Source organism: Microchirus variegatus (assembly GCF_963457635.1).
Source record: "Microchirus variegatus genome assembly, chromosome: 1".
Lineage (NCBI taxonomy): Eukaryota > Metazoa > Chordata > Actinopteri > Pleuronectiformes > Soleidae > Microchirus > Microchirus variegatus.
The window spans coordinates 1,806,429-1,833,857 of NC_139802.1; the positions used below are offsets into that span (position 1 = coordinate 1,806,429).

General features: G+C 44.8%; 1 protein-coding gene across 1 annotated transcript in view; it reads left to right on the top strand.

Annotated features, from left to right (window-relative positions):
- Nucleotides 1-562: 562 nt before the first annotated feature.
- cicb (capicua transcriptional repressor b) overlaps nt 563-27,429 on the top strand; it is a gene marked incomplete at its 5' end in the record, with an annotated part of 39,524 nt that continues 12,657 nt past the window's right edge. The window contains 12 exons of the mRNA XM_083902141.1: nt 563-4,436; nt 18,583-18,732; nt 18,872-19,052; nt 19,575-19,686; nt 19,790-19,972; nt 21,256-21,388; nt 21,519-21,691; nt 23,727-23,865; nt 25,621-25,718; nt 25,826-26,843; nt 26,961-27,100; nt 27,224-27,384. Coding sequence (XP_083758267.1) covers nt 563-4,436; nt 18,583-18,732; nt 18,872-19,052; nt 19,575-19,686; nt 19,790-19,972; nt 21,256-21,388; nt 21,519-21,691; nt 23,727-23,865; nt 25,621-25,718; nt 25,826-26,843; nt 26,961-27,100; nt 27,224-27,384 — 6,362 coding nt within the window. The remainder of the gene's footprint in view (nt 4,437-18,582; nt 18,733-18,871; nt 19,053-19,574; nt 19,687-19,789; nt 19,973-21,255; nt 21,389-21,518; nt 21,692-23,726; nt 23,866-25,620; nt 25,719-25,825; nt 26,844-26,960; nt 27,101-27,223; nt 27,385-27,429) is intronic.

Consider the following 27,429-nt stretch of genomic DNA (forward strand, 5'->3'; position numbering starts at 1 on the left):
TTGTGATCCGCGCATGTTCTTGATTTGTATGTGTGTTTTGAGATCCACAAATAAAAAAAATGTGTAACTTGTATGTCAATTTTTACTGTGATCCGTAACTGTGGGAAGCGAGGAATGCGTATTCTGGCGATCCACAAATGCGAAATCACAATTCACAAATGCAAATTTCCTTTTTTACAAAGTCACGTTATTTACAAATGACACATTTATTTGTAAAAATCAATATACAAGTTACAAATTGGATTTTTTTTTATTTGTGGATCTCAAAACACGCATACAAACATTAGTGTGGATCACAATTTGCACAAATACATATATATGTGGAATAAATTTAACTCCATACCTTTAAAGTTCTGAGCAGTTTTTTAACTGTGAAGATAATAAATAACCACCTGTCTACTGTGTGTCTCTCTGCTCTTTTCCAGACTCAAGCACAGTGGACAGGGAAAAAAGGGGGAGAAGAAAAGCAGAGACGAACAAAACTAAACAAAAGGAGTGCCTTAGAAGTGAAAGGGAGCAGCATCACACAACGTCACAGCACTTTGTGAACAGCGAAGAAGAGATGAGGCCAATAAAGAAGCACAGAGGACGTTCCCCACCGTTAACTAGAGGCAGAGGGGGGAGAAGGAGAGGAGGCTCTCAGCCCCTCCAAGAGAAAGAGCCCAAAAGAGTTAAGAGGGACACACTGGTCAAAACCACACAGCACACATCCAGCACTCCCTCCGCACGCAAACAGAGTCCGCCGACGACCGCCAACTCAAACCAAGAACCGCTCACTAACAGCAATAGTACCGCGAGGGAAGAGGAGTCGACCGAGCCGAGGAAACCCGGCGAGTCGGTCGAGGAGAATGGAAAGGAAGCGGAAGAAAAGACAGAAAAAGCGAAGGACGTGGGCGCGAAGAGTCTTATGTCCACCGACGCCGTAGCATTTCCTACCTCTACCCCAGCACCACTGTCCAAAGCCACGCCTCCTCTGGCCACCAATCACAGCCCCAGTGTAGGCTCAGTCTCTAGTAGGAAAACAGCCACATTTAAGGCCCGTGTCCCTAAGAAGAAATACACATATGAGCACTTTGCTAACAATGCAAGTGTCCTAACTACCATTCCTACCTCCAGCCCTGCACGCATACACAACAGTTTCTTTAATATTAGCAGCAGAATCAGTGATACTGCGATTATGCCCAGTAACAATTTTAAGAATAGTAACAATATCAATAATAGCGTTAATAGAAACGTCAGGACTAGCAGTAACACTACAAGTGGTATTAACGTGACAAAGTGTAGTATTAGTAGTGCAGGGAGCCATAGCACTTTTATTAATAGCAGTAATAGTGGAAGTAATAATTGCTCAGGTAATCAGCCATCAGTGCTAACTGTGGATATCAAAACTACAGAAGAAAATAATTTTGTGTCCAAGGAAGTCAGGGCCATCAGGTCAGTGGACTCCCAGGAAAAAGAAGCCCAAGCTGGTGAAAATGAGTCCGAGGGGCCCCCGAACTCGGTGCGCTCATCGTCCACTGATACAGCCAGTGAGCACTCGGCTGACCTGGATGTGATGGAAGCAACAGGGCCCAGTCTGCACCAGAGAAACGCCCACATCTCATCTCCTCATCACAAGTCACACCCTAAAGAGGCCAGTGTTTCGGGGGGGCTAGCCGAAGCTCTGGCCAAAGGTATGAAGAACCAGAGAGTCCTGGCTCGCCAGATAAAGAGGCCAGTGGAGTGTGGGGTTGAAGCCGCGTTAAACAGGGGGGATAAAGAAAGAGACTCAGGCCCCCTCTCCCCTGTGTTTAGACCCGGGGTGGTGCGTCAGGTGAGCGGTAGCACTGTGGAGGTCCAGCTCCAAGGAGAGGAGACTGTTGTCAAATACCCTTTCCATGGTGGAACCTTGATGACGTTATCATCATCAGGGGCGGATAACACTGTGGAGTTAATTTTGGATGCCCCTCCGCCTGGTATGGCACCTGTGGCCGTTGGTACCCAAGTTTGTGTGCCCCTCAGTGGAGAGGAGGGGGGCCCTCTGCTGTACAGGCAGGGGATTGTCACTCAGGTGGACCCTCATCCCGGCGTCTCGTTTCCTTACCAGGTGCTCCTGAGTGAGGACGGAGATACGGCGGGTGATGCAGGGATAACGGAGGAGAAAAAGAAAGTGGTGTGGGTGTCCCGACAAAGCCTGAGACTCCTCACCCCTCCTTGGGATGTCCCGCATTTGGATGGCGGTAGGGCAAAGGAGAGAGACCGAGAGAGAGAAAGGGAAGAGAGGGAGCGGAGGGAGGAGATGGAGGTGGAGAGGGAAGTCTGCCAGTTGAGTATTGGAATGGGGGTGCTGGGAGGAGTGGCACGATTAAGCCATGGTTTTGCACATGAAGGGGTCGCAGGAGGGTGTTCCTATGGAAACACACATCCACCCCCCCACTCTTCCACTGTGACCTCCAATGCAGTGGCCATCACAGTCCGTGGCGGCGGAGGAACCTACACTGACAGAGACGGACAGAAACAGCCAAACACTCCAGAAGAAGACGTTGAGGTGTCCCGTTTTAACATGAGCCCCAAGCCAAACCCTGACACCTCTCAGCAGAGAAACATCATCTCCAAGTCCAGTAGTTACCCTGCCTCCACCCCCCACCTCTCTGTAGTACAGAGTCCGGGACCTCCACACCTCACCACTTTGGCAAGCCCTCAGCAACTTCCCCCTCCTGCCATACTCGGGCCTGAAATGAGCAACACCACTCCAAACCTACCTCCATCCAAGACCACTCCCACCCAGACCCCAACACCCACTTCCGGTGGGGGTTCCTCTTCTACCTCCTCTCGTTCCAGGACGCCACTGTCATTGGCTCAGCAAAAGTACAAGAAGGGTGATGTGGTGTGCACCCCTAATGGCATCCGCAAGAAATTCAACGGCAAGCAGTGGAGAAGGCTTTGCTCCAGGGAAGGCTGTATGAAGGAGTCCCAGCGTCGGGGATACTGCTCTAGACACTTATCCATGAGGACCAAAGAGATGGAGGCGGCGGGGGTAGAGAGGGGGGGAGGAGGCAGCAGCTCAGGGACAGTCACCCCCTCTGACCTGCGAGGTCGAGCAAGCAGTGAGTTTGAGTGGGACGACACGTCGAGAGAGAGCAGTGAGACCGGTAGCAGAGGAGACTCCAGACCCCGCCTGGTCCTCCCCTCCCTCCTCCCTCGCGACTTATCTTCACGCTTTGACTTTGACGAGTGCGAGGCCGCAACCATGCTCGTGTCGCTGGGAAGCTCCCGCTCTGGCACCCCCTCGTTCTCTCCCATCTCCAACCAGTCGCCTTTCTCCCCCGCCCCCTCTCCCTCGCCCTCCCCACTGTTTGGCTTCAGGCCGGCCAACTTCTCCCCGGTTCTGCAACACCGGCGGCATCGGCAGCCCAGTGGTACGGGTGGAGGAGGAGGAGGAGGAGGAGGAGGAGGAGGAGGGGGAGGAGACGGTAAAGCAGCAACCTCTGCCGGAGGAGCAGACAGAGAGAGACACACTTCAGGCATCCAGCCTTCCTTTCACAGCAATCTGACATTTACAGTACCCATGAGCCCCAGCAAACGAAAGCCAGACGCTCCTGCCGCTCCACCAGTTCCCTCAAACCACCACGATTACACACACAAGACAGAGTTGGACCAGGGGGACCTCAACTCTTTCAGGGTGCTGTCCCCCCACACGCAAGCCTCGCATTCCCACGCACACACACCCACCTTCCCGCGGCCCAGAGGAGTAACCACCCCGTCGGTGAGCAGGCCCCCGTCCTGCACTGCCGCCTCCCCTCCTCCTCTGCTGGTGTCTCCAACTCCACCTTCTCCTCTCACGCCCGACGGCGGGACTCGTCGGGTGGTTCCTGTATCTCAACAGGCCTTGCGGGACTCCCCCGTCATCGTGAGGAACCCTGAAGTCCCGCTGGCAAAATTTACTGAATGTCCGTTAGGGAGAGGAGGAGGAGGAGGAGGAGGAGGAGGAGGAGCTGTTGAGGGAGGGATGGATAACATGTCATCTAAAGATATCAGTTTAACACCCCTCACCCCGCAGCCAATTTGTGGACTGCAGGTTCCCGTCCCCATTAATGCTGCTACAGCCACAGTGTCCAACGGCACTGTGCTTTTGCGAAGCCCAGGCCAAACTCTGGTGCTCGTTTCCCCGACACCTTCATCGCTGTGCACCGGTGACACTCCTGCCACTGCCCTGCAGGTCCCTCTGCAGGCCCTGTCTGTTACTGTCAGCACAACAGCCACAGCTCCTGCTCAGAGTAGCACAGACAGTAGCTCTGGGGGACAAGAGCTGTCCGGGGGGACAGGGTTCGGGGGTGAGGTGCAGCAGCCAGTTCCCTGTCACCCGTCTCCCACTGCACTGCTGCCGTTGATCCTGCCAGCTGAGAGTCTTCACCCCATCCCACGAAAGGACATCATCATGGGACGTCCTGGCACAGGTGAGAATTGTTCCGTATGGGTCTCGTTTGTATGTGCTGCTCACGACAAGGAGACATTTTTGTGTTTAGCTATAATTTTGACGACAGTTACACAGCAAAATAGCAATTAAATTGTGTTTTTTTCAAATATTAGCAATTATTCTGTATACCCTTAGACATTCTCCAATCACTGAACCACAATTAAATAATTAAATCAAGCCAAAAATGTAGTTAGTCATTTAAAAACGAGGCACAATGATATACTTCTCATGACGTAGGCTTGCAGTGTACAGCAGTGTTTACATTATTAAAACATTGCCTTTAAATTGTCACCAAAAGTTCAGCTCTCTAGTTATAAACGACACGTTTCTATCATTTTTAATATAACCTCACTAGTGGGAACATTAATAGGTGTTTCATTTCCTCTCTTTCTCGTCCTTTCTCTGTGTAATTTATATATATATTGTCAGCTGTCATTACAGTCAGAATAAACGTGTATCCTCAATAAATAAATAAATAGCGATTGGAATCATGAGACAAACGCAGTGACGACCTTAAAGTCACAGGTCAAACAGCACGATGACCACGATGCTTTTCATCACACACGTCGCATCTGCAGAGAAATATGCAGTGATAGTGCAGCTTCACCTTGAACAGCGTTATAGCGAGAGGAGGGAGAGAAATGTAGAAAGAACATTTAAGCCAATTTAGATGAAGCTACTGCAGTCTATTTAAAATTAAAAGAATGGAAATGTATTTAAAAACTTAAAATTATACACACACACACACACATCAAGTGAGCTGTGTTGAAGCTTAAATAGTTGTACATTTCCTTATTTTTTTTCCTTTCTATTTAAGTGAAAATTAACCACTATTAAAATGTTGCTGTATTTTATTCACTAAATCTCAATGAGCTCAATAACCACTTATTCAACCGTTGTGTAATTTCTTCTTTATTAAATGTCCTAAAACAGCAGAACAAATAACACCCACAGAGTAATGGAGGGTTAGATTCACATGAATGTGCACACACAGCCTGTGTGTGTGTGTGTGTGTTGATGCCCAGTGAATGAAGCGCCTGTTAGCCTTCATGCTGTTGTCCCATATGGTCTCTCCTCTGATCGTGTGTGTCCACCATCCTCATGTCTCCTCGCAAACCAAAGATACATGTGACCCGTGTTAGTCCTGGAACAGGCTTCTGTGATTGACCACGTCAGGTCGCTTTGGATTCACTGCTGGTGACAAAACAATCTCCAAACTCTCTAGTCGGCACACATTAAGGTGGGAAAACCCCCCCCTGTCGTTCTTCACTGAGTCGGTGACTCGCGGCAAAGAGACTTTTGTTTATCTGATTTTTTGGGAGAGGGAAAATTCTGTGAATTCCATGAATCATACAATATTCAAGAGCCAACGTCTATTATCAGAAAGGGAAAATCACCAAAGCAATTATTAATTTGTTGTTAGTTTGGATTTCACATGCAAAGGGGAAAAAAAAGACACATGAGATGAATGCAGAAATATTTTAGTTTGTTGTAGAGTGTACGTGAGAAAAAAGAAAGAGAGAGAGAGTATGGGAGTGTTTTTGTGTTTTCTACAGGGATTAGACTGCACGTTATGCAGGATTAACTCTTGTCGATATTGGAGAGTTCTTCTTATATTCCAGGTCGTTGTAGGCAGACACTTGGTGGCTGAGTAGTAGCAATCACGACATAAACGACAAAACGTGGATTTATGAAGAGAAAGGAATAGGAAGTTTTCAAAGTGAAAATACTGTCGACGAATAAGAAGAGGAAGAAGTAACTGTTTGGAATCAGCATTATGTCATTAAGTCCTCGCATACTACGGTGAAATAAACACTTGAAGACAAAAGGGAAAAAAGTATGGACTCGATTTACAATATGTAGGCCAGTTATTGACGGTTTTCACCGACGTGCTTTGATTTTGAGAGATAGAAACTAATGGGAATTGGCTCAGAGGAAGAATGAGTAACGCCACAGACGGGACAGAAAAAATGCTTAGAATTTGTTTGTGTGTGTGTAAATATATATATATATATATATAGCTATATATATATCTATGTCTATATATGTGTGTATATATATATACATGTATACATAGTGAGGACTTTATTTTTGGCAGTTCCTCTTTAAAGGGGATTTTTGTGGTTGTGACTTGGTATTGGAGTTAAATGGAGTTAAATGAATTTGCAATGTGTGTTTGTGTGTGTGTGTGTGTGTGTGTGTGTGTGTGTGTGCGCGTGTGTGTGTGTGCGCGTGTGTGTGTGTGCGCGTGTGTGTGTGTTCTGCTAATTATAAAACTCTTTTTGTGTATGTTTAGGTGTTTGTTGATACGTGGTGAACACTGTAGATTCAGGCAACCTGTGGGTTGTTGTTGTTGTGTTTTTGGCCCGTACTCTTACAAATGTGTGTGTGTTTGTGTGTGTGTGTTAGATATATGTTGTGTCACCGTGATGTGTGGGTGTGTGAAGTATTTATTTTTCAAGCTTGCGTGTGTGTGTGTGTGTGTGTGTGTGTGAATACTACATTTGCACTGTAGTTTGTGTGTATAAGAAAACATGATCTATAATCAGCTGAGAATACAAGTTACGGTGTAGTTGGTGTAATATACTCTCAATGTGCCTTTATATATATATATACATATATATGTATATAAAATATTCTTGTATAGACTTTGGTGAGAGTGACTGAGAAGTGGACAGGAGAAGGAGTGTTGTCTATTTCAGTGTATGCCCCTTTGATCACCTTTTTTGCTGCTGAAATGACACAGAATGAATGGGTGAATTAAAAGTGTGTGTTTTTGTTTGAGAGTGTGCACCCTTGCACCCTTGCATCCTTGCACCCTTGCATCCTTGCACCCTTGCACCCTTGCACCCTTGTCTGTGTGCATTTGCTCTGACAATCTTTGAGTGAGGAGCGGCACAAGTGGGTGTTTTCTTTAGGGGGGTAGAAAGAGTGTGTGTGTGTGTGTGTGAGCCTGATGCATGTGGACGTAGGAGAGTGTGAAATACGAAGAAATGTAGGAAACGCCTCTGATTTGTTTCTGTGGGTGATAGTGATTTCTTAAATTATTTTACATAGAGAAATTATGCCAAATTTTAGACTTCTATAACAAGGTTGAGATAACGTCTATCGGCATAAACAGCAATATGTGCGTCTCTTTAATAAATCGTTATAAATATAATTTAAAGTGCACATTCAGAATCATTATAAGATCACGTCTACGGCAGAAAGTAGCTGGTGTCGGTCAGATTTTATTTTTAAATGTGGGTGGAAAGTCTCCTACGTAGGTTATCAACTCATCAGTGATGGCAAATTACACAGATTCAAGGAGAGGAAAAAATCCTGCCTATTTAAGCTTTTAAATTATTTTTATATATATATATATATATATGTATATATATAAACTAAATATACAAACCAACTAAAGATGAATAATGCTGAAACTAAATGTGTTCTTTTCCTGATAAGTTAATGACATTACTGTGAAGTATCTGGCAGTTTTAGGTTATTATACTATAGGTTATTTCAACAAAGAACTGGAGTTCTGAGACCTTATAAATCATCTAATAAAGTGCAGATTCAATAAGTTAAGAGGAAAGGAGACTGTAGTGTGTGTGTGGAAGAGGTTTGATAAAATTTCATATTTAAAAAAAACAAAAAAAAAACGTAGTTGATGAGTTCTTCCTCTCTCGTCTGTGACGTTCAGTATCATCCAAGACATACACATTAATATGCTCTGCTTTCATTAATGCTCTCAGAAATAAGGCAGCTGTCCCTTGGCTCAGTTAAGCTCAGCACGGTTCAAAGTTACACACTTTACAGTGTGTGTGTGTGTGTGTGTGTGTGTGTGTGTGTGTGGGAGAGAGCGAGTGTGTTTTCCCACCTGAGACGTGCTATTGAGAAAGTAAACCAAATGTCTTCTTAAGCTTCACCTAAGAAGAATCTGTGTAAGGAACGAGCAGCGACAACGTGAAGGATGAGACCGCTTTGTTGTCACGTGTGTGTGTGTGTGTGTGTGAGAGAGAGCGAGCGAGCGAAAGACACACACACATGGAGTAACCGAGTGTCAATCGCTCACGACCGGATGTGATGTGTGAGTGCCAAATGTCTGTTGCCATGGCAACAAAGCAAACATCATAATAATGTAGCCTGTATATAATGCAGAGCATTCACAAATAGAAAGAGTGGCGTGAGTGTGTGTGTGTGTGTGTGTGTGTGTGTGTGTGTGTGTGTGTGTGGCACGTGTACTTGCATGACCTGACTTTCCACTGTCAGAGGAAGAACCTGTGCACACTCGTGTGTGTGTTTACAGCTCCTTGTTTCTGCCCCGACGTTCACACGAAAACAGAAAGAATGCTGGATAATCGGAGGGTTTTTCCTGTGAATTATTTGAACAGCGACTCTAACGACCCAGGTCAATATCAATTACACACACGCACACATTTGAGGGCACACATTTCCACACGTGCACTGTTTTAATGCCACTTTAAAAAAAAAAAAAATCAATCTCTATAATAAGCATTTATTTAAAAAGACATTTTCCGCGTGAGTGAATGTCATATTCTCTCACACTAAAGCCGAAGAAGAAAGTGTGTATTTTGTCCTTTTTTTTTTTTTTTTTTTTTAAAGAAAGAAAGAGGGTCTGGATGACTTTTGCTGCCGACTTCAAATCCAGCGCTGAGTGGAAACACGAGCTCTCTGTAGGAGTACGTAAGGAATCTGCTCGGCAGCTTCGCTCACTGTGCTGCACGGGTGATATTTGCATGACGAACATCTCCTGTTTGTCACCTTCAGTCAACATTCAAAGACACAGATGCTGCACGCTCGACACACAAAGTTACACATACACAGATTATTTTTCTGTGTTGTTCTCACACACACACACACACACACACACACACATGCACAGACAGTTTGTCCAACACTGAGTAAACACGTCACGCTTCAGTCCATGTTCATACAGTGTCCTGTGCTGTTATTTTTTCCATCTTTTTCTTTGCTTTCCCGTCTCCCTTTTCATCTACGTTTCTGAATTTTTCTTTCTGAAACATTTTCGACAGATATGTTTTTTTAACACTTCGCTCCGATCGCATTGCAGTGGCTTTTGCTTCCCCTCTTCTCTTCATCCTGGTCTACCCGGATACGGATACCCGGGAATAACATCCCCGCTCCCTCCCTCCCTCCCTCCCGCCCGCCCCCTGCTTTACGTAACGCTTAAAGCACTGCATCCTCCTCAGCCATGGCAACAACCACATCTGGATCACACAGCCATCCAGAGTGGCACCACGGAAACACGTGAAGCCCTCAAGACTTTACCACACGAGTCATGTGCAACAATGATCCTCTTTCCTATTGGCCAATGCACACTTTAGGGAGATTCTCACAATGCACTGGTGCAGTGGGAATCCTCAGTCCTTAGGTGGCTCCCAGACTTTTTTGACTGGATGCCTGTGAAGTTGAGAATGAGAATCGGCTTCACTGGAAGTCTCCGTTAATCTGGCATTCATCAATCTTGCGAGGTCACTGTTTTTCGTGTGTTTCTCACATCCCAAACTTTGGAATCGCTGCGTGTGTGTTTTGCCACGGAATGTCTTTCCTTCATCCTCCACTTTCCTGTCATCTCTCAGTCTTTGCACTGGTTTACCGACTGTCTTGTCTGTTGGCCATTTATCTGCAGACTAGTACTGCCCCCAGATGGCCAAACTCGCACATTACAGGTTCCCCGCACACCGTGGGGTGGGGAGGGGATTCGGATCTCCTCGAGCTGATCTCAAGTTTGTGTTTGATGTGTTTCCACTCAGTGGTAATTATTCACTCATCAGGAAGCGAGAGTTGATGATCGTGCAGACACAAGAATGGGATGCATGCTTTTATTATGGTGATGACGGATGCATCAAATTCCCAAATATCGCCGTTTCATTCCGTCTAGTAGCGAGTGATGAAGTTATCCTTTTGCAGCATTAAATGAAACGAGGAGTTTGCCTGAATTATGAAAGTGAAACTTGTGTCTTTAAAAAAAAATCTTCTGGACATTTTACAGGTCATGCAAAAGTGAGTGATTTAACTTCAGTCAGTGCCAGAGTAGCGACCACGGGCGACATGGGGGGGACCTGTGCCCAACATAGCTGTTGCCATGGTAACTGCAGGTGGATCGAGTTATAATTGGACGGAGCAAACGGTGGGTTGTGGGAGGGAGGGATGCAGAGCGCAGGGGTGGAAGATGAATTAAGGGGTGAGAGAAACGATGGGACGAGGGAGTGAGAAAAAAGGCAGTGCTCAGCCTGCATAGGTGAAGGAGGACCGGGAAAATGTGTCTGGAGTGAGGTCATGTGGCATTTGACAGATTTAATTGGGGGGTTAGAGATGTGCATATACATATGCACAGTAAAAAAAAAAAAAAAGCATGATGTCTAATAGAGAAAACTGCTGAACACCTACACAGATTTTGCACTGCCAGCAAGGCAGCAGGGAGAGATGGTGGAGCTTAGCTGAGGGGAATTTCTCTTTTTCTGTTGTTTTTTCACACCCTCTCTCTTACTCTTGCCAGTCCTGAACACGTATCTCTATTGTATGTGACTAAATGCTTGAAACTTCTGTGGTTTCCCACCATCACTTTGTGTCACCTCCTACATGCATGAAGTTGACAGCTGTTCTTATTTAAAGGTGCATTATGTAATAAATCTAAAGCAACTGGCCGTAAAATCCTCCTAATATGTCACAGAGACTCGGGAATAATGTTCATATAACAAACTGAACTCACCAACAACAACAGTACAGACAAAATATTTGCATTAAAAAATATATTTTGCAGACTGCAAATCATGTTTATGTTTTATTGAAATCATGTTTTGGCATGTGGCGCCACCTACTGCCGTCTACCAATCATTGCCAGAGGCGATTCTAGAGTCTGTAGGGGCCCTAAGCAAAAATTCCCAGGGGGCCCTTCCTTCCTATCAGTGTTCATCAACATTATGTTATAAATAATCTGACACCAACGAAAAATGTATGAGTTCAATTATTTATTTATTTTTAGAACAACAAGGAAAAACCTTGTAATTAAAAAGTATGTGAAACTATAAATGTAAAGAACAATAAAATACTGTAAATAGCTTTTAAAAAACTATATAAACTTTGTAAAAAAATACATTACACTGTAAAGAACCCACATTATAAAACAATTTAAATATATAGAACAATAAAATACTGTAAATAACTGGAAAAAAACATATAAACTGAGTAAAAAAGTTATGCATTACACTGTAAATAATCCTCTTCATTTTCCAACTTGCAGAACGATAACTTCACACAGGTTAAAGTGAGGTGGGGCCCCTTTAGGGAGGTTTACTACTGACATGTCATTGTTGTTTAAGGGGGACGGGGAGGCGGCTGCTCACTGCACATTTCAGTAAAAAACAGCCCTCAGGCTCCGAGTGTCGGGGGCCCCCTATCAGCTCGGGGCCCCAAGCAGTTGCCTGCCTTGCCTGTTCACAAGCTGCGCCCCTGATCACTGCAGTCAGTAGAGTCTCAGCTTCCGAGCAACCACGGGTTTAACCTACAAGACCTCGGTATTTTGAATATGAATGTAGTAACTGTTTTTGGCCACATTCTTACATATGGCGCCTTTAAATAGCCCATGTGTGTCTGAAATGACGTAATACATTTACACGAAAATATGTTTGCAGTTTTTCTGTCGTCGGACAAATAGGTGTGTTTAAACGAGGCTAAAGTGAGAGTTCATTACTCTGCTCTAAATAATTGCTTAGAACTAGTTCATGACTAATGGATGGTAATGTTTATCCAGGGTTGTAACCACTGAGCAGCCACAGTGTAAAGGCTTCATCTCCACCCCGGCCCTCTTTCAACCTCCGACTCCCCCCTCTGAGCACCCTGTGTTCTCTGGGTCGACTGGTTTAAAGAGCTCAGTGCAGTTGACAAGCTTAAGGCCACATTATACTTCTCCGACTGCGTATGCGTTATCCGTCTGCGTCACCACGGAGACGCCTCGAGCCTTTATACTTCTGCGTCGTGGTGACGGACACGTGCTGCAATTTCCCGCCCGATCAGTAGGGGCCGCTGCGCAAGGTTGTTGTGCTTTTGGCTACAGTGAGCAATGGCGTGCGAGAGAGAAAGACTGTTGTTGTTGAAACAGTGGCCGTTTCTCACTTTTCTGTGTCACGGAACGCAGTTTTAAGATAATTTGAGGCGAGAAATTGGCCATTTAGAGTCTAAACATGTGCTGTGTGTGTTAAGATATGACGTATTAATAGTTTGATCTCAGTGGGGATCAGCTCCGCCTCTGTGGACGCTCGGTGCTCACTGTGATTCGGCACAGAGCAGCTTAGCTCGGCCTGTCCTGAGGACCAATCGCAGCTCATGCCGTCTCCGTTGTCCCTTGACGGAGTGACGGACACTTAAAAAATATTTCGTGCAGTCGCAGAGTAACCTACGCAGAGCACTTTACGCAGGAGTATAAATTGGGCTTTAAAAAGTCTCTCTCTTCTAATTCTTAATACACGTTTAACCTTGAAACCAACTAGTTTAAAAAAAAAAAACTAAAAAAAAAGGAACAAAAAGTGATCCACATGATGCTAAATGACTTGCCTGAATGATCAGCAGATCACTGATAGAGTTAAAGTGGTGTGCAGTTTGGGCACATTGCAAAGAAGCGTCTATTGTGTATGTGAGATGTCGATGACGTTGAACTGAAGTGGTGTTTTGTCAGGATTTGTAACCCAGCACTGAGTGGGTTAAATGTTTTACTACTGGCTTGTAGTAGTAATTAAATCAGTCCCTGCGTTGTTGTTTTTGTCCCGTGAGCTGAAGGCTGGTGTTGCCTTCGCTGCGTGACTCGTGCAGTGCGAGGTGAAACCACATCATATGTTCAAATCCTCTTCCCTTTTTCTGTTAGCTTTTTTAAAAAATATTTTCCTTTGTCTCTCTTGCTCTCTCTCTCTCTCCCCCCCCATTTGTGGCCCCCACACCCTTCCTCTCTTTTAGAGAAGTTCTGTTTTTACAAGTTGTTTTCTCTCCACCCACCCACAAACCCACCCACCCGTCCACCTCCATCCCTCCCTCCCTCCCTCCGTACTTGCCTGCCTCTCTTGGTGAAAATGACTCTCTTAGTCTATTTTTACCCTTTGGTTCTTCACTCTGTGTCTGTTCCACCCATTTTCTCTCGTTCTAACTACCCCTGACTCTCCTTTGTCGAGTTCCCCCTTTCCTTTGCAGTCTCTGTCTCTGCCTCCTCCACATGCCAGTGTTGCATTACAACATTTAACTCTTTTGGATGAGGCACATTTGTATGATGGGAAAAGATGGAAAAAAAAAGGACTTTTTGTGGTGGAAAATTACATCACCTTTAATGTTAAGCCTCCCAGTGAAAGCAGTGATAAATCATGGTCCAAGGCAGTGTGCGAGATATCCATTAATAATCATGGGGGGGGGGGGTCCCCATCTCCCATTTGTTACGCAATACTGTTTCACCACCACCCCCAGGTGCCACCCTGCAGTATTGGCTATCTTCCCTGTCAGATGTGGGCTTGTGTGGGCCTTTTTCCACAGCGCCATTAGGAAAGCTATTATTAAAACATTAAAGGTGCCATATGTAAGAATGTGGCCAAAAACGGTTACTACATTCAAATTCAAAATACCATGGTCTTGTATGAGACTCTACTGACTGCAATGATTGGTATACGGCGGTAGGTGGCGCCACATGCCAAAACATGATTTGCAGTCTGAAAAATATATTTTTTTAATGCAAATATTTTGGCTGTTCTTTTGTTGTTGTTGGTGAGTTCAGTATGTTATATGAATATAATTCCAGCCAAAATATTTGCATTAAAATATATATTTTGCAGACCGCAAATCATGTTTATGTTTAGAAATCATGTTTTGGCATGTGGCGCCACCTACCGCCGTATACCAATCATTGCAGTCAGTAGCGTCTCAGCTGCCGAGCAACCACGGGTTGCCAGTTACGTCAGAAAACGAAACCTAAAATGTTTTTAATTTGAATGTAGTAACCGCTTTTGGCCACATTCTTACATATGGCACCTTTAAAAATACACAATTAGAAATAAAACAATTGAAATTGTGTCTGGTTAAAAGGGATAAGAAAGAATGCAAAGTGTATTATGTATGTAGATCATATGTGTAAAACTGAAATTAACAAAAATCTTTAGGGAAAAAAAAACATGCTTTCCAATGACACTGTACCATGTTTTGACCCCCCTCATATATTGCATTTGAGGCTTTCAGGGGGTCTTGAGTGTTAGACCCCCCTGTATTTTGCACAGTGGTTTATAATCTCTTTCAGATATGATTATAGGTGATGCAGTAGAATACAGACAGTGTTTATATTTGCGTGTAACCACTCACGGAGCAGGCAGAATGACCCTGCAGTACTCGCTCGGTGTACTCGGTGTGGATGTGCTTTGTCATCTTAAACCTCAGGGCCCTCGTCCACAGAACATCCTCGGTGCAGCTTGCACACACCAAAAGCAGCGTGGCAAGTAAACAAGCAGATAACAACTCACCAGCGCCTCTCTGCATCATATGGCGTTTGCGGGTACTAGAGGTTGAGCCGCGCGTTTGTAAGAGGGAGGAGCTCTTTTTTTTTTTTTTACCTCGCTCCTGTTAAGCCATTGGTTGGCCTATATCTGAGTGGCGCCTTGTTATTCGTGCATTCACGCGTCACTCACTATTTACTACGAATCCTGCACCAATGACACAAAGTTGGGTGGGTGCTTGGTTGGAAGAAACACACAAAAACACACACTCTTCTGACGCTTTAACGCAACTCACAGGCTTCACACACACACATATGAAGTAAATGCACGCGTGTGTTGTGTGTTCTCGTCCCCCTCGGTTGTGTTTATTTGCGTTAAGTTGACTTGTTGTGTTGACAGCAGGAGCCGCTGCTGAGACCAGGTGAAATTTGCATATGACTGGCATTCCAGTGCACGCGCTGACCAATGGGGGCTCGCGGCGGGCTACGTGACGTGTGCTCGCGTTGGCCAATGGGCGAGTGGGATTCGCAAAAAAGGGGGCGGGACAAGGCTTGGGCGAGGTTGACAGGACGAGCGGGGGGGGGAGGGCGGTGAGTTTACGGGGGGAATGGGGGTGGGGGGCAGCGGCAGCAGCAGCAGCGGCGGCACCATCAGCAGCAGCAGCCCAGTTTACAACAAGAGGAAGAGGGAGGGAAAGAGAAAGAGAGGGCCGAGGCCGAATTTAAAGGAGTAAACTCGGACCGGGAGTTGCGGAGATGCGGTAGGAGGACTTTTCTAGCCCCGAACAACACTCGTAAGTGCGCGTATTTAGACGGTGTTTCGCGCCGATGTAAGTCCGCACGAAGTGGCTGGCGGACGGAGCTCACCGACGGCTTCGACCTAACCTACTGTAACCGCTTCTGCTTCTTCGCGTAGTCCCCCTTCCTCCTCCGTCACCACCACCACCACCACCACCACCCCACGTCGTCGGCGGCGGCTTCGATTCCTGTATTTCGGGGAATCATCTTTATCCAGCGCCTCCGTCTGCTTCCTCCAGAGCTTCACTACCGAGGAGGAGCAGGAGGAGGAGAAACGTAACTGCGGTTCGTCCCCATTTTTCCCTCGTCGCTGACTGGATCCAGCAGTCCTCTCGCCGTCCCTCGCGTTTACCGCCGTGTTGTAGTGTCATCGTCCGTGGCTAGCTAACGGCCAGGTAGGAGAGGAGTTAGCTGTGTTTTTTTTGTTATTAACGCACAGATGAGCTAAGCGCTAAAGCTAGCTGAAGGAGCGACACGGCGTGTTGGGCTGTAAACTCTGGGTGATGGATGAATGCACCAGATTTACAGTCAATAGCGTCCGCTTATGCGTAGTAAAACACGGATAAATAAACCCGTATCCTCCTGTAGGTGATAGCGTGTGTGTCCTGACAGGTGCATGTTACAAAATACTGGGTATTTAAGTCACGAGAAAAACAAGTTTGTGTTCGGTGTAAAGAAGCGTCCAGTGCTCGCTGGATGATTTGAATACGCCTTTATGTAGTTTTTTGAGACATGAGAACAATTGCGTTTCTTTTTTTGCGTCTGTCTGTCTGTGCGGCTGGTGCACGACCAGGGGCGTTCCCGAGAGGTTGGTCCAATTTGGAGGCGCTGCACTCGGAGCCTAGAGACGAAGAGTCCGCGTGTGCTTTAATGTCTGAATCGGTGTTAATGTGGTGTGATTCGAAGTGAGCGGGACACGCCGCAGATTGTGACCGCACTCGTCTTAAGTTTGATTCATCACTTTTCGCCTCGATCGCCCCCCCCACCCCCCCCCCCCCAAAAAAAATCTGCTTGTTGCAGTGATCGATGCGGTCGGTGCCCTCTCCACCGCTGCCCTTCAGCTCGCTCTTTCACTCGGACGCTTCTTCTTCGCTCACCTGTCCGGTCCATCGGGTCCGACTGCGGCTCCGTTTTTCTTAAACCACCGTGCACCGGGGGTGGTGCTTTTGACATGGTGGCCCGACGAGACTGCGCACTTACCGGGCGCTCGTGTTAAATCCAGGCCGCGGATGGGTTAAAGGCCTAGTTAACCCTTGCATGGCCAGTGCCGCTGTAGTAATGTAAACAAACAGAGGGAGAGGGCATCGGGGGTAATTAGACCAAAGGGAGGAGGAAAGCCTGCCTTCGATCACAGTCACAGTGTCGGTGGATCGTCCGTGCGCTGCTGCGTTATCATACAATGCACACACGTTTTGTCCGTTATACCAATCGATTATAGTACATTTTGTCCACCGGTGGTTTCATTGGTCCGTTGTAAGATTGCGGCATTTCGTGATACGGATAAGGAGCAGGTGGACTCTACGTGACATAAAGACCGGATAGAGGCCTCTCTCCATGGAGTGTTTTAAACCACCTCACGATGCGCGAAGGTGATGCAGTAATGATGGTGAACGATGACTGCAACCTGTAGGGATGACACGGACACAGACGATACCATCACAGCATCAGCGCGAGGTTTTGGGTTAGAAATGATGCCTTACCTGGATCCAAGTGTGTTGTCGAAGAGAGGCTTTTGAAGGACACATCTGGAGTTTTTTTTTTTTTTTGGTAGAAGCATCAAGGATTTTTTATCCACCATGTTCTCGTCAGAGAATCCCCAGTACCTGCGCCAAGGATTGAGCATGTTTGGTCAGTTCATTACCTAATCACTTTTTCCCCACCCTTGTTTACCAATAGATAATTTCTTCTTGTTCACATCACTGTTTAGTTTCTGTGTTGTTATCCTTAAAGGTGCCATATGTAAGAATGTGGCCAAAAACGGTTACTACATTCAAATTCCAAAAATACCGAAGTCTTTTAGGTTTCGTTTTTTTGACGTAACTGGCAACCCGTGGTTGCTCGGCAGCTGAGACTCTACTGACTGCAATGGCGGTACGTGGCGCCACATGCCAAAACATGATTTCAAAACATAAACATGATTTGCAGTCTGCAAAATATTTTTTTTTAATGCAAATATTTTGTCTGTACTGTTGTTGTTGGTGAGTTCAGTTTGTTATATGAACATTATTCCTGAGTCTCTGTGACATATTAGGAGGATTTTATGGCCAGTTGATTTAGATTTATTACATAATGCACCTTTAAGTGTCGACATGACTTGCTTACTTGTTTTCATGTTTTCAAAGATGTAAACGGGACAGGGATCGTTTTTCAATGATGGGAATAAAGAGAACGTGACTCACAACGGTCCCTTCTTCATTTCTAAAGGTTCAGAGTGTACTCTCGTGTGTTCTCCACTCTGTCTGCTACTGAGAACAGAGAGTCCTGGGGTACATCTGTTGTTGTTGAAGTCATTGTAGGTGTTATGCTGTTGCAGTATTGATATTCTTGGGAGTTCTGAAAATACTGAGATTCTTCTATTCTGCCAGGTATTTTGTTGCATTCAAGTAATATCACCAGTGTAAACCAGCCAGTACAGGCCTGGGTTATAGCCAATCCCTGGATTTTTGTTATATGTCTCCAATAAATTTGAACATAATTTGAGCAGGTGATTGCACTACAAATTTATTATGGTGGGAGTGATGCTCTCGGGGCCCTGTTTTTTTTTATGTTTTAAACATGATATGTTATGGACCTCAGATGATGTCTGTTATTAATCTGAAGTAATAAAGTCTTTCCCCTGCAGTGTGGACCAATGTTGAGCCCCGGTCAGTTCCCGTCTTCCCCTGGCATTCATTAGTCCCGTTCCTGGCACCAACCCAATCGGATGCTTCTTCTCAGCCAGGAGAGAGCCAACATCCAGTCAACCACCCCCAAGCAGCCAGTCTCAAGACAGGTACTGAACATTTGTGCTGAGCTAATCATTCTAATGATGTTTCATTATTTGATTTTTTTGCAATTATTCCGGTCCTTTTTTTTTTTTTTTCTTTCTTTATTGTTGAACAGTTCTGCATTTCCTTGTTGTTTGTTCTCAGAGTGTCAGGGGGTGGCAGCGCTGTCACTGGAAGCTGCAGAGGCACCTCCCACTGTTGAAAGAGGTCCTCCATCCCGGCCTCCCCCCTCCTCTGATGAGCCGCCGCCTCCAGAGAAGGAGAAAGGAGATGCAGGAGAGAGGGAGAGGCCAGACAGCGAGACCGAGAGTGATGTGGATGATCCGTTAGTGCAGTTTATTTTTTTTGTTGTTGTTGTTGTTTATCATGAAGCGCTGTAAACGTACACGAAGCTCACGCATTCGCTCCTATGTCTCGTTGCTGTTTGTAGTCGACTCTTCAGATAGTTTTCTCTGTGACTCTGTAGATCTGTTACCCACACGTTTATCAAGGGAGTGTGATATTTTCTGTATCCTTGCACTAATTTGGGCAGCAGAGCTCAATCCCACAACAAAGCGGATGAGAACAAAAGCGTTCCAGTCTCTATGCTTCATTACTGTATGAAAGTAAGTGGCCAGGCTGTCAGCCATTGAAATGGATGAGCTATCTGCTGAATCTGCTGATGCAACTCATGGGAGTTAAACTATTTTTTGCTCCAAGTGTCTACATATAACAGACCTGCTCCCGTACAGTAGATAACACTTGATTTGAAGCAGATAATTCCTCTTTTTTTTTAAGGGATTATATTCTTCAGGAAGATATCTACTGATGTTTAAACGGATGTTTTTTTTTTGTTTCTTTCTTTCAGCTTCCTTCCAGGAGTTTTACCAGAGCAGCCCCTCACGACATCACCAGTTAAGAGGCGCACTCAGTCCCTCAGTGCGCTACCCAAAGATGGTGATAAGAACAGTCCTGGAAAGGTGACATTTTCACTTCAACTACCACATCAAAATGCACAGTTATCATTTAAGGAAACATGGAGTGTAATATCTGACCGTCTGCCTTTATTTCTCTCATGTTCAGAGGGAGAAGGACCACATCCGGCGACCAATGAACGCGTTTATGATTTTCAGTAAGCGCCACCGAGCACTGGTGCATCAGCGTCACCCAAACCAGGACAACAGGACAGTCAGCAAGATTCTTGGGGAGTGGTGGTATGCTTTGGGACCAAAAGAGAAGCAGAAGTACCATGATTTGGCCTTCCAGGTACATGGATGCAATTTTCAACACAAACTAAAAATAGTATCAACATAGTAGAGATGTCAAAAAATGGCATTCTTATTCACAAAGATTCTAAATTGATTAAAAACTCAGTTTTATGATTACAATTATGTTGAGGTATGTCATGCCCTCACATTACTTTTTAGGTTATACCCTGGATACTTGAGTGTGCAAGTTCAGACTAAATCCATGTTTTGTTTTCCTGGATTTGCTTGTGTTTCGCCCTTTTCCAGATATAAAGGTTCCAATTCCAATTCCTATCTTAACCCTCAATCTCAACCCTTAATCTTAACTGGCCCTCAAAACCCAGTGTTGAGGGTTATTTTGTCACTTAGAAATGGGACACCCCTTAAATGCAGATACGTCTTCAGACTGTAGGGGGCAGAATAACGCGAAAGCTGCGTCCAGTCTGTCAACTCCAAAAAAGAAGAAGAACACATTTACGTCATGATTATTTATTCTGATCCGTTTGTCAGTCAAGTTATTAGGTTGTCAGTTAGTTATAAGATGATACTCATACAAATATTCAGCTGACAGTTACCACACACCACGACTTATTGAAAAGTAAACCATAGCAAACCATCGCTTGTCCGCACCGGCCGACTATTGACAAAAGATCGTAAAATAAAAATAAATGTTGCGCAACAATGACGTCAGTAATCCATAATATGGGCCTTAACTAAGATGGTTTAAGATGGTACAATGGTTTTCTCTATTAAAAAAGAAAATACTTAATTTGTAGCGTACTCGTTTCGCTGCTTTCGACGCCATCTTTGTTATGTCAAAACACGCAATGCATTCTGGGTAGCCCTTGCTCCCAGGGGTGGTCTCAAAAAATCTACAGCCCTTAAACTTGGCCCTCAACTTAATTTTTCTGAGAATCAGGACAGCACTTGCACTAGAGGGAGCGCACATTTTTGAGATTGAGGGTTAAGCGAGGAATTGGAATTCACCCTAGATCCATGTTTTGTTTCCCTGGTTTTGCTTGTGTTTCGCCCTTTTCCAGATATAAAAGCTGCCTAATCCTGCAATCATTAACTCTTGTTTCATGCCGACAGAACTTTTCTTAGTCCACAGCAGCAGAGTAGACCCTCAAATCATATTTACAATCAATTGTGTATCAATTACGATTTGGAATCGAACTTTGTTTTGAATCGGATTCACTAATACATAGTATGCTTTTATCGCTAATGGATAACGCATGCACTGCATGTTTTTTGTCTCATTTTCATGCAGTCATTCCCTCTTGTGTCCTCTCCTTTTCACAGGTGAAAGAGGCTCACTTCAAAGCACATCCAGACTGGAAGTGGTGCAACAAAGACCGGAAGAAGTCCAGCTCTGAAGGTCGTGGAGTCCCAGGGGGCAAAGACATCAGAGAGAGGAGCATGTCTGAATCCACAGGTTTGTTTCGATCATCTCATGATGTACAACAAAGCGCATAATATAGTGTATCTATATATTTCAGTAGCATCTGTCATTTACAGTATTTTTTGTATCATCTGTTGTCATTGACCGGTCTTCTTTTCCTCAGAGCCCCACTCTGTGGAGCTGAAGGGGGTCGGTCCAGGCCTGGTTTCTGAGAGGAGTGCAGGAGAGGGTCTCGTGGGTCAGCTGACTCGCCCCAGAGCATTTTCTCAAAGCGCCATGCACAGCCTGGAGCGGAGTGACAGGGGAAATACACAGGCTCTGGCAGAGCTGGCTCAGGTAAGACATCAGGGACAGCGTGTGGACCTAGAACGTTGATTTTGTAACACGCAAACAACAAAATAGAGACAATCATCACTGCTGGAGATGAACAGCATGTCGGTTCAGTTTTTGTATAAACGGAAAAGAGATTTGCTTTGAACAAACACTGAGGATAGAAAGGAAAATGCTTTATCTTAACAGTGTGGCATTTGTGATGGTAAATTGCTGTCAACTTTTCTACAAATGTAACTTAAAAAGATATACAAACACTGACAATTTTGGTCATTAACAAGACAAATATAGCCCAAGCCTTGTCAAACTGATTTAACCCATTAAGGCCTGAAGCGCCTGGAAAAAATGTCTCTAAAAACTGAGCTTCAATGTCTACAAAATGAGTGATTTCTCAGCCTCTGTAGCAGATATAGGAACACAATTCGAATAGTATTTGAGCGCTCACACCTGTGAATTTTAGTTTATTTAAAAATTTAAAAGTAAAGTGAATAACTTTCAATTAAAAAACAGTAAGAAAATAAAGTCATATCAACTTGATTTGGTCCTGATGGAGTGTGAAGAACAAGAACAGCATGTAATGACTGTAACAGTCTGCTTCACATGTGACGGTGATAGAGCTCACAGCGCTGCGGCATCTGCAGGTAAATCCACCGTCGCCCCCTGGTGCGCGGTTGTAAACACTCTGTCGATTACGGTGGTGTTTATCGTTGTTATCGCCGACCTCGTCGTCTTCAAACATACTTATGTCTTAACCATAAATCCCGGTCGATCGGTTCAGCGCGTTCGAAGTTATCAGCGATGACGTCATCGAAGACGAGAAACTCCTCAAAATCACTGCCTTCAGAAATCTCTCCGCTGTCAAAGTCCTCCATGTTTGTGAGAAGTCATTTCAAAACAATGGCCGTTTCTCAATATCCGTACTTGTGCGTACTTGTGCGTACTTGTGTGTACTTGTGTGTACTTGCGTACTCCCGTACTTGTGAAAACATCGTCAGCCTCAGTCCAAGTTCTGTTCCATTTCTCAAGAACGCGAGCAGCGAGTACGGTTCTCATACCCGGAAGTGTTCTCGCTCCGCACATTTTTACCAAGTATGCATCGGGAGGTGACTTAAGCGTACTTGGGAAAGCCATATATCCCAGAATGCATTTCGGCGGAACACAGCAGGATAAAATTCAAATATAAACCTGAAATAAATATTTTTCTGTGTCCCGGAACAAAGTTTTAAGATCATTTTAGGCGAGAAATTAGTCATTTAGAATCCAAACATGTGGTTTGTGTAATAAGATATGACGTATTTATAGTTTGACAGCGGCGCTGTAGGAGGTTATCAGCTCCGCCTCTGTGGACGCTCGGTGCTCACAGTGCCCGGCACAGAGCAGCGTTACCTCGGCCTTTCCTGATGAAATGATCCGCTGGTTCAGACGGCTCCGTCATTACATACTTGGTGTGATCGATAGATTTGTTGTTGACATGTTGTTTTGTTTTTAATGCAAACGTTTTGACCTGAAAGTGTGAACTTTTGTATAATATTAATGTTTAATTTATTGTAACTTTGAATTTTAGATATATATTAAAGTCGTACTGTCATTGTATATGTATTTACATATAATGGACACTATTTTATAGTGTATAACATATTTAAAATGTGAAAATAACAACAACATATATATATATATATATGTATTTTATATGTTCATTCATCAACACTGTAGGTGGCGGTAATGAGGCTTAAATGCTTCGCGCCACGCGCCATTCAAACAGTAGAACAAGGAAGTACATCGTGCTCTTGTGCTCGTGTACTCCCGTACTTGGCAAGTATGTACTTCAGTCGTACATCTCAAGTATGTACTTTCCAAGTAAGCCAGTACATACTGGCATACTTGGGTATTGAGAAAGGGCCAGTGTCGCGAGGAACCCTTATACCCCCCCGAAAATTGACGTATCCGCTTTACCGGCGTCTATGGTAGAAATGCGGCAATGCTTTACCGGCGTCAATGGTCTAAAGGAATATGTGCTGTGTCTTTTACTTGATGATTTCAGATGTGTGGTGATGGCGGCAGTCAGTTTTCAAGTCCCGCTCAACCCATGTCACAGTCTCAGCGCGGGGTCAGCGAGGACATGACCAGCGATGAGGAGCGCATGGTCATCTGTGAAGAGGAGGGAGATGATGATGTCATTGGTGAGAAATCAGACCTGTTCCACTCACAGATGTTCCATTAGAGATATTAAAGTGAATAATTCAAATACTTAAGTGTCAGAAATGATGCCGCCACAAAAATTGATTTATCTAATCTAATTATTCTGTTCTCTTCACTCTGCAAGAGAGATTAGGAAATTTCTGACTCTGATAATATCCAATCTTGGTCACCATTTTTAATAGTAACAACAATACATTTGATTTGTTTCATGTGAACTATATACTAAACTGCTGCAAATGCATAAAGAAACAAAAGTAGCTAAATTGACAAAGTTATTTGTTAGATAGATACCAATTATGGTGGAAAGATGCCTGAACATCAAGTCAGAGTAAAGCCCAACTTTGTTACTTGGCTCCTTTAATTGTCACGTGACACAACTTGATGAGCTGCTAAACAATTTCCTTTTATGCTTCAGTATTATGACACTATATATATTTGAGTTGATTTGTATTATCCTTATTGGTATGTCCTTTTGTCTATTTGTCTTTATATTTCTGCTACTTTGTCTTTGTTTTGGTAATGTATTTTTTTGATGAAGTGAAAATTGGACACATTTTTGCTCTTTTTATGCCCCTTTATCCAAAAGTCTGTCAAAATGATCTCCCCTTGATCACCTGTTTTATGTATTTAATATTTAGTTCATACATTGTGTTTATGTAAAATATCTAAAGTGCACGGAAGAAACAAAATTCAGACTGAAGAGACGGGCTATACATGTTGTTCAATAAATGATATAAGATGAGTCATTTTGCGTATCATTTGTTGTTTTTAAATGGTTATATCTTATCAAATGGAGAGGAAAAACCAAAACATTAATGAAGTTGATATAATTCTGGAGGCAATCTTTTGGAATTAACTTTTAGAGCAGAGTATCTGCAGGGTCTTAAAAAGTCTTAAATCCAATCTTTTTCAATTTAAGGCCTTAAAATGTCTTAAATTCTCCTAAAATCTCATAAAAAGTCTTAAATACAGTTTTGAAAGGTCTTAAAAATCTATTAACGTTACTTTTATTTAAAACATACATTAACTTCAGTCTCGCTTTGAAATGTTTCTATTTTTGAGGATGCGATAACATAAGTACAACACGGAACTAAAGTAGGCCACCTGTTCTGCCCGGTCACAATTTATCGAGCACCACTAGCTAGTGTGCTGTGCGTGCGCCGCGGTGTGTTACAGCTTAGCTTAGCATAGCAGCGGAGAAAACCTAACGAAAGCCCACAGTGAAGCCGAATTGCAAGTTCCAACGATTTGTGGCTCCAATTTTCCTTCATGTCTTTTGTACTTTTTTGCCAGTATGGACTTGAAATGGGTCTTAAATTGTATTCATTGTGGTCTTAAAAAAGTCTTAAAAAGTCTTTGATTCGTTGAAACTTGCAGAGACCCTGTAGAGGTTAGAGATTAGAAACTGAAGAAGCCTCTTGGATGAGGGGTGAAACGTCTACAAATTATACTCAACCAAGTGAACTACTGAAGATATCATGACCTGGATGACTGAGACCCTTCATAGAGCAGGGAGACGATGTTTTGGTCTGATAGTTGAAGATTGAATTATTACATGCAAAATATAACTGTATCTGCAACACAACAAAAATCTACAGATGCAGCAAATAGTTTATTCGACCAAAATACTTCTTTCCTATTGCTCATCACTCTTCAGACGTGTTTTTTTTCCTCTTGTTCTCATTCTGTTGATGTTGCAAGAAGATGCATTAGTCTATGTTTTTATTTTTCCACAGAGGACCCCTATCCTAGCAATTCCATAGACCTCAAGTGTAAGGAGCGGGTGACCGACAGCGACAGCGAAAATGGCTCCGGAGACGAAAACGATCGAAAGGTAACATTTCTTTGCTTTTTTTTTTTTACGAGTAGTTGCTTCTTGTGGTATCGTTATCCGTCTTTGTATTACAAACTATTTTTTTTCTGTCCGTCTGCTTTTATCAGAGAGTCTTTGCCCCGGTCATCTGCTCCACTGCGTCATCTTCCTCACATCATACTCCTCACGGCAGGAGTGTCTCACTGTCCTCTTACCCCACCAGCAGGCGTTATGATGAGGGCAGATCTGGAGGAGGTGGGTTTTCAGATCACAGGAGGAGGGACAGAGGAGACGGAGAGGGTCGGGATGCGTTTGGGGGAGAAGGAGGTGGTGGTGGAGGAGGAGGAGGAATACAAGCCTCTTCATTCTCCCTCTCTTCTGGCCAATCGGTCATTTCGACGACTGGAGGACCTCCACCCTCCGCCCTCAGTTCACTGATTTGCAACCCACTGCTGGGTGTTGGCAGTGTGAGGGTGGCGTCTACAGTGGTGACCAATGTAATGCGCCCTGTTATCAGCACGCCACTACCCATTGCCAGCAAACCCAGAGATGGAGGCACTTCATCCAGCCCTCATCCGCCCGAGAGGAAGTCCCTGACTCCGCAGCAGCAGCAGCCGCAACTTCTGTTTGGTCCAGCACCAGGACTCGGGGCTGCAATACCAGGGGGCGGCTGCTACTCTTCATCACCTCATCCTGTAGGTGGAGGTGTAGGCCCAGGTGGAGTAGTGACTAATTTGGTGTTAGGAGGGGCTCTTTCTGCGCAACCTGCCGTGCATCTCCTCACCTCCTCGCCCCACTCTCAGCACTCGCATCAGCTCTCCCACACGGCTGTCTCAGCTCCACATAGCCAAAACAACGGACCCCTGCCCCTGCCCCTCCTTCAACCCCAGTTCCTTCCAGCCTCCTCCCTGGCACCCCCTGGGGGTAAGGCCATCACACAAGTTCAGTACATCCTGCCCACCCTACCTGCCAACAGCAACCCCAAGAGTCCACCTCAGCAGCTCAGCCAGCCAACCAGTATCTTCAACCTGCCCACGGCTCCACCCACACACATGTCCTTGGCCAATGGAAAGCAGCAGTTTTCAAGTTCACTGACGGGATATACGTCCAGCCCGGCAGTGGGAGTGGTCAGCCCAGGACCTAGAGGTTAGAGTTTTAAAGCAGCAGAGGCTTTGTGCACACACACATCCAATAATAATGTGTGGTTGCTCCTAATAAAAAAAAATGCTCACTGCTGAAATGCTTTCTCTGCGTTTGCCACAGTGCAAACACAATCTCCGGTGCTCCAGGGGAAAATGCTTGTTCCCATGGCAACAGTACGGACTGCACCAGCCCCTGCCCAGCAGTTTCCCATTGTGGCTCCACCTCTTCCTGTGCAGAATGGAGCTCAGACTGGGAGCAAGGTCAGTGAACACTGCACTGGTAACACTAACAATGACAACTTGAGAAACTGCGCAGCTTATATTTAGTTTGCAAAGTAAGAACAGAGTAAATGAATTTGGTATTTTGCCCTTCTTTGTCTCCAGATCATCCAGATAGCGCCCATGCCTGTGGTCCAGTCCCAGCTCCCCCAGGGTGGAGCAGTGCATCCTGCCAACCCCTTCCCTGTGACAGTGGGCACAGCTGCTGTGGTGGCTCCAGGATCAGCCCCATCCCAGACTGTACTACTGCCACCACCCCCCACCAGGTCAGAAAGAACACACCATCCTTTTGAGCTTTTCATTTTCCAGTT